The sequence below is a fragment of the Pantherophis guttatus genome, chromosome 3, assembly GCF_059756535.1.
Source record: "Pantherophis guttatus breed Tessera chromosome 3, ASM5975653v1, whole genome shotgun sequence".
Classification (NCBI taxonomy): Eukaryota; Metazoa; Chordata; class Lepidosauria; order Squamata; family Colubridae; genus Pantherophis; species Pantherophis guttatus.
In genome coordinates, this window is record NC_142065.1 from 7,622,019 (window position 1) to 7,634,466 (window position 12,448).

A 12,448-nucleotide genomic window follows, 5' to 3' on the forward strand; every position below is an offset into this window, starting at 1 on the left:
TCTATCATCTCTCATATCTCTCATTTCTCCCTCTATCATCAGTCATTTATCTAATATCTATCAATGTATCCTATCTATAGATAGATAGATAGATAGATCTATCTATCTATCTATCTATCTATCTATCTATCTATCTATCTATCTATCTATCTATCTATCTATCATCTATCTATCTATTTATTTATCTATCTATTTTTTATAAATAACAGGTTTAGGTTTTAGGTTTTATTTGATTTGTATACCGCCCTACTCCCGAAGGACTCAGGGCGGTGAACAGCCAACAATAAAATACATAAATACACAAAATTTAAAAACCCGATAAAATCAAATTAAACTTTTTGGCCCAGACAAATTAAAATACCCCAATAATTTAAAAACAGATTAAAATTTACATATTTTAAAAAGGGAAGAGATCAGGCCAAGCCCGCTTGATGGAATAAAAAGGTCTTCACAGCACGGCGGAAGGAACGCAGATCCGGGATCCTCCGTATCTCCGGGGGGAGCTCATTCCAGATGGTAGGTGCCCCCACAGAGAAGGCTCTCCCCCTAGGGGCCGCCAGTCGACACTGTTTGGCTGATGGCACCCGGAGGAGTCCCTCTCTATGAGAGTGTACTGGCCGGTGGGAGGCTATTGGTGGTAGTAGGCGGTCCCGTAAATAACAGAGTTGGAAGGGATCTTGTAGGTCATCTAGTCCAACCCCCCGCCCAAGCAGGAGACCCTACACCATTTCTGACAGATGGCAGTGCAGTCTCTTCTTCAAAGCCTCCAGTGATGAAGCTCCTACAATATCTGAAGGCAACTTCTGTTCCATTGGTTGATTGTTCTCACTGTCAGAAAATTTCTCCTTACTTCTAAGTTGGATCTCTCCTTGATCAGTTTCCATCCATTATTTTTTGCCTGGCCTTCAGGTGCTTTGGGAAACACATTGCTTTGATCCAATAAGAAGCCCACTGAAAAATTAATCTAGGAGTTGCAGGTTCAAAGGCTATATATATCCTTAACAACTATGTATAGGTAGTCCTTCACTTATGACCAGTCACTTAGCGACGGTTCGAAGTCACATTGAACTCCACGAAAGGTACTTATAATCCAGTGCCAAAGTTTCAATGGATGCACATCAGGTTCAAAGAATTGGCTTTCCATATATCTATCTCAAACCTCTGATTCTTTAAAACCAACATACATATTTTTAACCTCGCTGCCTTGGGTGAAGATAACCTTGAAAGTAAAGAAAAAAGAACAGCACACTTGCACTTATTTTGGTTTTTCATTTACCCGTGAGGAAATAAATAACTAATGTTCCTTTCTCTCAGGGTTTTTTTTGGGCGGGGGTCTCTTGCTTCCAGAAGTTGAGGGTGCTCCATCACTGGAGGTTTTTAAAAAGAGATTGGAGAACCATTTGTCTGAAATGGTATAGGACAGGGGTGTCAAACTCGATTTCATTGAGGGCTGCATCAGGGTTGTATTTGACCTCGGGGAGCCAGGGTGGGCATGGCCAGCTTGGTGTCACTCTTGTCCAGCAAGGGGGGGGGGCGCCTGTGGTGGCCTGAGCACTCTGCCAGCAAAAACAGGTTCCCGAACTCCATTTTCAGTCGGGACGGCCTCCTGCAGCCCTCTGCCAGGGAAAACGGAGTTCGGAGGGACGCATGCGTCCCCCCCGAGCTCCATTTTCCCTGGCAGAGGGCTGCAGGCCGTCACGGCTGAAAGTGGAGTCTGGGAGGGCTTTGCATGGTCCTCCCGAGTTCCGTTTTCCCTGGCAGATGGCTGCAGGAGGTCGTCCTAGCCAAAAACGGAGTCTGGGAGGGCTGCAAATGGCCCTCTCGAGCTCCGTTTTCCCTGGCAGAGGGCTGCGGGAAGCCGTCGTGGCCAAAAACGGAGTCTGGGAGGGCCGCAAATGGTCCTCCCGAGCTATGTTTTCTCTGGCAGAGGGCTGCAGGCCGTCACGGCTGAAAGTGGAGTCTGGGAGGGCTTTGCATGGTCCTCCTGAGTTCCGTTTTCCCTGGTAGATGGCTGCAGGAGGTCGTCCTAGCCAAAAACGGAGTCTGGGAGGGCTGCAAATGGCCCTCTCAAGCTCCGTTTTCCCTGGCAGAGGGCTGCAGGAGGCCATCACGGCCGAAAATGGAGTCTGGGCGGGCCTTGCATGGTCCTCCTGAGCTACGTTTTCACTGGCAGAGGCACCACGGGCCAGTCGTTCGCTGTTTCCAGGGCGGCCCCACGGGCCAGATTCGGCCCCCGCCCCTTCAGTTTGACACCCCTGGTATAGGGTTTCCTGCTGGAGCAGGGGTTGGACTAGAAGAACTCCAAAGTCCCTTCCAACTCTGTTATTCTGTTACTTCTTTTGTTATTACTATGATTCTCACCTTTGTCATCATTTTCTTCTTCATTCTCAAGTCCTGGCCATGCACGAGAATGTATTAAAATGTCCAACACCTGGATGCACCGGACAGGGCCATGTAAATAGCAACCGCAATACTCACCGAAGGTATGTGATTTTTTTTCTGCCATATCCGAGGTATTTGAAATAATGGACCAGGCAGCTGTATGTTTAACAAACACGATTAGCTGATTGGGACAGCAGTCGAACTGGGGGAAGGAAAATTCAGAAAAGGACTGGAAACACAGAGTGGCATCAGAAATTGTCTTGCATTTTTCTCTTGTCTATCTTGCATTAATTTGCACACACACACGCAAAATTACAGGTGGTCCTTGACTTACGATCACCATTGAGCCCAAAACCTCTGTCGCGAAGTGAAACATTTGTTAAGCGAGTTCGTCCTACTTTAGGACCTCTCTTGTCACGGTTGTTAACTAAATCACAGCACTTGTTAAATTAGCAAGACGGTCGTTAAGTGAATCTGGCTTCCCCATCGACTCTTGCTTGTCAGGAGGTGTTCTGCCCCAGCTACGGACCCCAAAGGACGCAGCACACACAAAGTCTGTAGAAACCTTAGTTTACTAAATTAAATCAGTCTTTTTCAAACAAAGGCTGTTAATTAACTTTATTAACAGCCTACAAGAATCCAAAGAATAAATAATCGTAATCTTACTATGGTTGGCAGAAAGCCCAGAAGCAATTTGCAGAGAACTAAGATCAAGACGCGAAGGAGAGTGAATGAAGTTGTTCCCTGCAAATTGCCTCAGTCGTCGTCCTTTGTTAAATAGACTTTGGGGTGGAGTTCCATCAGTACACTTATGACACCCAGTTGTACATCTCCACCCCAGGCCACCCCAACGATGCCCTTGAAGTGATGTCCCGGTGCCTGGAGGCTGTGCGGGCCTGGATGGGGAGAAACTGGCTCCGACTCAATCCTTCCAAGACCGAGTGGCTGTGGCTTCCAGCGTCCCGATATAGCCAGCTGGTGCCATCGCTGGTTATTGGGGGCGAATCACTGGCCCCCACGGAGAGGGCTCGCAACTTGGGCGTCCTCCTGGATGCATGGCTGTCTTTAGAAGAGCATATGATGGCCGTGGCCAGGGGGGCTTTTTATCAGGTCCGCCTGATACGCCAGTTGCATCCCTTTCTGGATCGGGACTCCCTATGCACAGTCACTCAGGCACTCGTCACTTCCCGCCTGGACTACTGCAATGCTCTCTACATGGGGCTCCCCTTGGGGTGCACCCGGAGGCTCCAGTTGGTCCAGAATGCGGCCACGCGGGGGATTATGGGAGCGACGGGGCGCTCCCATATGACACCTCTCCTGCGCGAGCTGCACTGGCTCCCGGTGGTCTTCTGGGTGTGCTTCAAGGTGTTGGTGACCACCTTTAAAGCGCTCCATGGCTTAGGGCCGGGGTATCTACGAGACCGCCTTCTGCCGCCAATAGCCTCCCACGAGCCAGTATGCTCGCACAAAGACCGCCAGACAATGTCGGCTGGTGATCCCCAGGGGGAGAGCCTTCTCTGTGGCAGCACCCGCCCTCTGGAACGACCTACCCCCTGAGATACGCACGATACCAGACCTCTGGACTTTTCGTTGGGCCCTGAAAACTCATTTATTTCATCTAGCCGGGCTGGCTTGATCCCATCCGTTCAGTTTTAATTTGAATTCGGTTTTAATTGGGTTGTTTTAAATTGTGGGCCGAAATTATTTAATTACCTTTTAAACTGTTTTTAAAATTTTGTATACTCTGTTTTATCTCAGCTGTTCACCGCCCTGAGTCCTGCTGGAGAAGGGCGGTATAAAAATCAAAATAAATAAAATAAATAAATAATAAATAAATAAGGACTATCTAATAGTCCTATAGTACAGATAATCCTTGACTTATGATCACAGTTTAGCCCCAAATTTCTGTTGCGAGACATTTGTTAGTTGAATTTTATCCCATTTTACAAGCCATTTTTCTTGCCACAGCTGTTAAGCAAATCACTGCAGCTATTAAATTAGTAACATGGTTAAGTGACTCTGGCTTCCCCCTGGACTTTGCTTGTCAGAAGGTTACAAAACGGGATCCCGTGACTCCGGGACACTGCAACCGTCATAAGTACGAGTCAGTTGCCAAGCATCTGAATTTTGACCTCGGGGATACCTCAATAGTCGTACATGTGAAAAATGGTCATAAGTCACTTTTTTCACTGATGTTGTACGATATTTAGTGTTCACTAAATGAACTGTTATATGTTGAGGACTACCTCTACTGCATTTTTAGAAGCAGGGATTATGTCACCACTAAGAAAGTATCTGAGAAATTGTCAAAACAAAAACAAAAAGTCAAAATTGTCCTTTCTTTGCGGTGACTAAATTTTCCGTCTAATTTCTGTGTCAAGCATTCTATGCTGGTTTTATTCTTAACTAGAATTATTTTTTTCCCCAATGTATCTTGCAGGATTTACAATATTGTTGACATCCTTGTGTAAACCTCTTTTCTTCATAAAATATTTTGAAATCTCCAGGGCGCTGGCACACCTTCTTATAACCGTTCTATTTTATTTCATTTAATCCCTGCATTCCTCTTCCCTGTTCTTTTTTTTTTTTTCCTGCTTCTTCCTTGCTTTCTTCCGATAGCTTATCTGGCTGTCCCATTGCAGCTGCTGAAAAATTAGCCAAAACTCACGAGAAGCAACAGCCTGCATCCAGCGACCCTTCGAAAAATCACTCAAATTCAGATCGGATCCTCAGGTAATCCAGCCAAATGAAGCATAACCACTGTTTCTCCTTTTGCTCTCAAAAAACCAGTTGCAGCTTAAGGCAGGGGTCTCCAACCTTGGCAACTTTAAGCCTGGCGGACTTCAACTCCCAGAATTCCCCAGCCAATTGAAGTTGAAGTCCACCAGGCTTAAAGTTGCCAAGGTTGGAGACCCCAGGCTTAGGACATGTCTGTCCAATCTTGGCCACTTTAAGACCTGTGGACTTCAACTCCCAGAATTCTGTGCACAGCTGGCTGGGGAATTCTGGGAGTTGAAGTCCACCAGGCTTAAAGTTGCCAAGGTTGGAGACCCCTGGCTTAGGGCATGTCTTGGCCACTTTAAGACCTGTGGACTTCAACTCCCAGAATTCTGTGCACAGCTGGCTAGGGAATTCTGGGAGTTGAAGTCCACCAGGCTTAAAGTTGCTAAGGTTGGCTGGGGAATTCTGGGAGTTGAAGTCCACAGGTCTTAAAATGGCCAAGGTTGGCTACAACTGGTTAAGGGAAATGGCAGGACCCATCTTTCCCACTAATCCATCTGTGACTGTCAAATATTTTTCTTTGAACGATAAAAAAAAATGTGTAATATTCCCAATCAGGGCACGCTGGAGCAGGAATGTCTTCTGTAGCATCCATTAATTCTAAATTGACAGGCAAAAAGGGTTTTTAACAGAGTCCCAAGCCACGTCTTACTGTGTACACAGCAGTGCAGATGGCTCCAAAATCACATTGATTATGTTGACATTATGAAGATGGAAAGGACAGAGAGCCCCCATCCCATTTTTCATTTTGTGTGGCGTGTTAACATTTCTCCATGCCTCTCGGTTTCACAGCTGGGTGGAATGGACGTGGGCGCTAATTAATTAGCCGATGAGTTAATAAACTTGCTCTCTGCGCTTCAAATGATGGGCTGATTAGAGACTTCATTCATGTGCCACCTATTGTAGCTGCTAAAGGGCTGGATTGCAAAGGAGGTACAAGGTTTTAATGCCAGAAATCCCTTTACTTAGAACCATAGTACCATTGATTAAGATCTCTGCATCTCAGGCTAAACCATATGATTAACAATTAAGGGAACTAGGTAGCTCTAGTCTGACAAAGAGAAGGACTATGAGTGACACAATAGAAGTCTTTATTTATTTATTTATTTATTTATTATTCATATTTCTACGCCGCCCACTCTCCGAGGACTCTGGGCGGCTTACACCAAAGACAGTATACTAAATAGCATATTGCCCCCAACAATCTGGGTCCTCATTTTACCCACCTTGGAAGGATGGAAGGCTGAGTCAACCTTGAGCCGGTGAGATTTGATCTGCTGATCTGCTGAACTAGGAGTCAGCTGAAGTAGCTGCAGTACAGCACTCTAACCACTGCGCCACCTCGGCTCTTGTCTTCTAGTACTTGAGGGGCTGTCACAGAGAAGAGGGGGTCAACCTATTCTCCAAAGCACCTGAGCGTAGGACAAAAAGCAATGGGTGGAAATTAATCAAGGAGAGAAGCAACCTAGAACTAAGGAGAAATTTCCTAACAGTGAGAACAATTAATCAGTGGAACGGTTTCCTTCCAGAAGTTGTGAATGTTCCCGCACTTCAGGCTTTTAAGAAGAGACTGGACAGAATGGTATAGGGTCACCTGTTTGAGCAGTGGGTTGGGCTAGAAGACCTCCAAGGTCCCTTCCAACCATATTATTCTGTTATCTTCTGTTATCCGAATATATTAAAGCTGGAATAATAAGTGGAATAAGTGGAAACTTCAAACTTTGTCACTCCTTCAGATCAAAAGCACAGAGCCAGAAATAAATCAGAACAAATCAAATCAAACTTTCCCAAGACAGACAAAGTCATGAGGTCTAATAATGCCTGAACTGTTTGTGAACGAGTATAAACTCTTTCATCCTGTTGAATTAAGTCTGTAGCAGAGATGAGCTTCAGCCGGTTCGGACCAGTTGTTAAAATTCTGCCTGGTTCGGTGAACCGGCTAATCCCACCACTGGCTGGCCCCGCCCCGCCCATTTTTTGCCCATTTCCGGCTGTTTTTTTCAGTCGTTTTCAGGCTGTTTTTCGGGCCATTTTTTGGCCATTTTCAGCCCATTTTTCAGGCCCTTTTGGATGTTCAGTTAGTAGTAAATAAATAAAGAGGGAAATTGAGTCAAAGGCCTCAATAAAGTACAATTACCCTCTCTATTTATTTACTACTACTGAACTTCTAAAATGGCCTAGAAAACGGCCCAAAAAAACGGCCTGAAAAATGGCTCAAAACTGCCTAAAAAATGCCCCGGAAAATGCCCCATAAATCAGCCTGAAAATGACCAAAAATCGGCCAAAAAGGGCTGAAAAACAGGCCGAAAAATATTTCAAATCTTCAATTACCTCTCTTGAAGCTGTACAACAATCTGGATTTGAAAGGGAAGGAGGAATTCGTAGCTTGTGTGGGCATACATTTCAGACCTCTCAATACCTCACATCAATTGTACTTCTTCTTGCCTTCCCCCAAATCTTTTAAACATTTGCTGGCAAACAGAAATGAGCCTTCACCCCAGAGCATATTCTCCCTTCTGAATTTGGATTATTACACAACCATATGACATAGTATAAAATTGCACTACTAAGCACAGTAACACCTGGACTATAGCAAAACTTTGTGGGGGAAAATTATAAATTCCCATACCCCATATATAGATTATGTTTTTCATCAGGTTCACCTGATCCGCCAGTTGCGTCCCTTTCTAGATCGGGACTCCTTACGCACGGTCACTCATGCCCTCGTCACTTCCCGCCAGGACTACTGTAATGCTTTCTACATGGGGCTCCCCTTGAGGGGCACCTGGAGGCTCCAACTGGTGCAGAGTGCGGCCGCGTGGGTGGTTATGGGAGCGATGTGGCGTTCCCATGTAACACCTCTCCTGCGCGAGCTGCACTGGCTCCCGGTGGTCTTCTGGGTGTGCTTCAAGGTTCTGGTTACCACCTTTAAAGCGCTCCATGGCTTAGGACCTGGTTATTTACGGGACCGCCTGCTGCCACCAGTAGCCTCTCACCTGCCAGTACGCTCTCATAGAGAGGGGCTCCTCTAGGTGCCGTTGGCCAAACAGTGTCGACTGGCGGCCCCCAGGGGGAGAGCCTTCTCTGTGGGGGCACCTACTATTTGGAATGAGCTCCCCCCGGAGATACGGAGGATCCCGGATCTACGCACCTTCCGCTGCGCCCTCAAGACTTTCTTATTTCAACAGGCCGGCCTGGCCTAACTTCTCCTTTTTAACTTTTTAAATTGTAAATTTTAAATCTGTCTTAAGTATTGGGGGTGTTTTAATTTGTTCCGGGCCAAATTTATTTAATGTGGTTTTATATTGTTCTTTTAAATTTTGTAATCTATGTGTTTTATTTTTTGGCTGTTCACCGCCCTGAATCCTTCAGGAGTAGGGCGGTATATAAATTTAATAAAATAAAATAAAATAAAATAAATGTTGATTTAAAGCCAAGATACGAAAACAAGGAAAACAAGAAAACTTCATCAAAAACTTGAATTGCCATCATGTTGTCTTCCTAAAGCCCTCTGCTTCCTTCTATGCTCCAATTACAATTTCTGTACTAATAAACTTTACATCCAGTTTTAGGACCAATTCTAAGAAAATAAGCTTGAAAGTAGTATAGGATTTTACTATCACTCTCTTAAGACATTATACTTTTTCTGATATGAAAACTCATAACACTTAGAATCATTGTTTCCTAAAAGCATATTTCTAATATTTCTTCCATTTTGCTATATACACTCTCCCTTTCTACTTTTACACTACGTATTTATAAATGGGTTCTACTCTAAAGAAAAAAAGAATTTCAACACGAACACTATCTACAGCCTAAATTCCTAATTTGCTCAGAAAATAATTCCAAATGATTCTTTCTTCATATTCTATTCTACAATCATAATAAAATACTGGGATTGGATTGGATTGGATCCTTCCTGTGTTTGTCTTTAATAGGTGAATATGAGGGGCCCTTGGTGGTCTCTGAGTCTGACTGTTTTCTTACAGACGCTTCATTACCAAACTAGATAACATCATCAATGCTAAAAGGAATGAGGTTTGCTCTCTGTTTATATACTGTATTTTTCGGAGTTTAAGACGCTCCGGACTATAAGACACACTTATCTTTTTTGGGAGGAAAACAAGAAGAAAAAAAAATCTGCCTCTGCCTCCCAGCAATTTGCCTCATTGCAGCAAACAGCCTGCTTTAGTTTCATTTTCATTTTCAGAACAGCCTGATTAGCACAAGAAAAAAAAAATCTGCCTGCCAGCAATTTGCCTCATTGCAGCAAACAGCCTGCTTTAATTTCATTTTCATTTTCAGAACAGCCTGATTAGCACAAGAAAAAAAAAATCTGCCTGCCAGCAATTTGCCTCATTGCAGCAAACAGCCTGCTTTAATTTCATTTTCATTTTCAGAACAGCCTGATTAGCACAAGAAAAAAAAAATCTGCCTCCCAGCAATTTGCCTCATTGCAGCAAACACCCTGCTTTAGTTTCATTTTCATTTTCAGAACAGCCTGATTAGCACAAGAAAAAAAAAATCTGCCTGCCAGCAATTTGCCTCATTGCAGCAAACAGCAGAGGCCCGCATGGCAGTAGGCAATGGCAATCCCTGCAGCCTGAAACAGCTGAGGGTCGGGTGGCCGATCCAACCGACAATCAACTGCTTGTGCTAATCAGGCTGTGCTGAAGCTGAAACGGGCTGTTTGCTGCTTGCTGCAAGGAGGTAAATTGCTGGGAGGCAGAGGCCAAAGGGTGGGGGCCAGCGGGTGGGCGGGGCTACATTCATGTATAAGACGCATCCAAATTTTCACCATCTTTGGCGGGGGGGAAATGTGTCTTATACTCCGAAAAATATGGTATAATGTCCTTTTAACACCGATGATTTTACCTAGTTTGGTAATGAAACGTCTGCAAAAAAAAAAAAAAACCAGCCAAGCTCAGAGAGCAGCACGAAGGAACCCACGGTCCTCTTCCTCCTCCCCCTCCTCCTTTTCCTCCTCCTCTTCTCCGCAAATCTCACTCCCTTCTAGCTCTGATGATATTACGTAGTTGGATAATGAAGCATCTGCAAGAAAACCACCAAGCTCAGAGAGCACCAAGGACCCCATACTCATTCTCCTCCTCCTCCTCCTCCTCCTCCTCCTCCTCCTCCTCCTCTTCCTCTACTCCCTTCTAGCACTGATGATGTTACCAAGCTGGGTAATGAAACATCTTCAAAAAAGAACCAAGCTCAGAGAGCACCAAGGACCCCCCATTTCAACCCTGAGCTACAAATATTCACATCGGAAAGAGGACTCGTGTATTTCCTTTTAGCCAAGTTGTTTCTCGCGTGTGCGCCCAGAATCACAAACAATCTTACAAAAATGACCTCCTTCCCTTTCTCTTCCCTTCAGGCCTATGTGTTTTGTGAAGCAACTCGAGGTGCCTCAGTATGGAAGTTACAGGCCCAACATGGTTCCTTCCACGCCAAGGGCCAACTTGGCCAAGGAGCTGGAGAAGTACTCCAAAGTCACCTTCGATTATGCAAGTTTCGACGCTCAGGTTTTTGGCAAACGCATGCTTGCCCCAAAGATTCAGTCTAGCGAAACCTCACCTAAAGCCTTTAAATGTAAGTTGGGTCTGGATATGGACGGTCATTGGGGGAATGAATTTATGGGGGAAGGGGTTATTTATTTATGGTCCAGTCAATTAAACCAATATAGACCAGCGGATTTTCTTGTCTAAGGCGGGACTAGAAATAACAGTTGTCCTGGTGATTGGCCCAAAGTCACCCAGTTGGCTTTCTTGTCTAAGGCAGGACTAGAATTCACAATCCTATGATGATTGGCCCAAAGTCACCCAATCGGCTTTCTTGTCTAAAGTGGGATTAGAACTCGCAATCCCCTGGTGATTGGCCCAAAGTCACCCAGCTGACTTTCTTGTCTAAAGCGGGATTAGAACTCGCAATCCCCTGGTGATTGACCCAAAGTCACCCAATCATCTTTCTTGTCTAAGGTGGGACTAGAACTCACAATCCCCTGAAGATTGGCCCAAAGTCACCTAGCTGACTTTCTTGTCTAAGGCAGGACTAGAACTCACAGTTCCCTGGTGATTGGTCCAAAGTCACCCAATCATCTTTCTTGTCTAAGGCAGGACTAGAACTCACAATCCCCTGGTGATTGGCCCAAAGTCACCCAGCCGACTTTCTTGCCTAAGGCGGGACTAGAACTCACGGTCTCCCACTTTCTATCCTGGCGCCTTAGCCATTAAACCAAACCGGCTTCCTGTGGTTGGAAAAATAGAGGAAGGCGCTTTTAACACGCTGTGTGGAATTCCTGCAGGAAAGACGAGGGAGCGAGAAATGAATATAAATGGCTGAACCCCAACCCCATCCATGCCTCTCTTGCTCCCTTTTTGCAGGCAAACCTTTTCCAAAGGTTTCCACTTCCCCCAGCCACAGCCCTTCCAGCAGTTACGTGAAGAACGCTTCGTCTTCGTCCACAGGCTTCGACTACTCCCACGACGCCGAAGCCGCCCACATGGCCGCCACGGCCATTTTGAACCTCTCCACCCGCTGTTGGGAAATGCCTGAAAACCTCAGCACCAAGCAGCAAGATCTCTCCAGCAAGGTGAGCAGACAAAAGTGGGAGCGGCCCCATGGAGCAATGGCAGGTAGTCCTCGACTTACAACAGTTCATTTAGTGCAGTGTTTCTCAACCTTGGCCGCTGGACGATGTGTGGACTTCAACTCCCAGAATTCCCCAGCCAGTTCTGCTGGCTGGGGAATTCTGGGAGTTGAAGTCCACACATCGTCCAGCGGCCAAGGTTGAGAAACACTGATTTAGTGGCCGTTTGAAGTTATAACTGAAAAAAAGGGGGGGGGATCTACGACAATTTTCTGCACAACCATTACAGCGATCGAAAGTCAGATGATTTTTGACTCGTATTTATGATGGTTGCACTGTCCCGGGGTCATCCGATCCCCTTTTGCAACCTTCTGACGAGCAAAGTTGGCAACAATTGGAGGAAATTATATTTGAAATGATGGGGAAAGCAATAATATTGAGACCAGAAACTATATTACTGTTGATAATTAAGGAAATAGAACCAACAAAATATGAGAAAGAATTGATTAGAATTATGATTATAATGGGTAGAATTATAATAGCCAGATATTGGAAATTAGATGTAAATTTTAGAATAGAAGAATGGTATTGTGAAATGTGGAAATTAGCTTTAAATGATAAAATGACATGTGATATTAAAATTAGAAATGGTGACTATAAAGAAGATATTTTCTGGAAAATTTGGAAACCATT

General features: G+C 45.0%; 1 protein-coding gene across 5 annotated transcripts in view; it reads left to right on the forward strand.

Moving 5' to 3' along the window:
* The window catches only part of MYT1 (myelin transcription factor 1), a 194,155-nt gene that overhangs the window by 117,931 nt on the left and 63,776 nt on the right, over positions 1 to 12,448 (forward strand). For 3 of the 5 annotated variants that reach the window (XM_060684370.2, XM_060684372.2, XM_060684374.2), the window contains exons 9-12: positions 2,393 to 2,483; positions 5,002 to 5,115; positions 10,544 to 10,758; positions 11,550 to 11,758. In XM_060684370.2, coding sequence (XP_060540353.2) covers positions 2,393 to 2,483; positions 5,002 to 5,115; positions 10,544 to 10,758; positions 11,550 to 11,758 — 629 coding nt within the window. The remainder of the gene's footprint in view (positions 1 to 2,392; positions 2,484 to 5,001; positions 5,116 to 10,543; positions 10,759 to 11,549; positions 11,759 to 12,448) is intronic. The other 2 variants (XM_060684373.2, XM_060684375.2) reach the window with 1 other exon arrangement.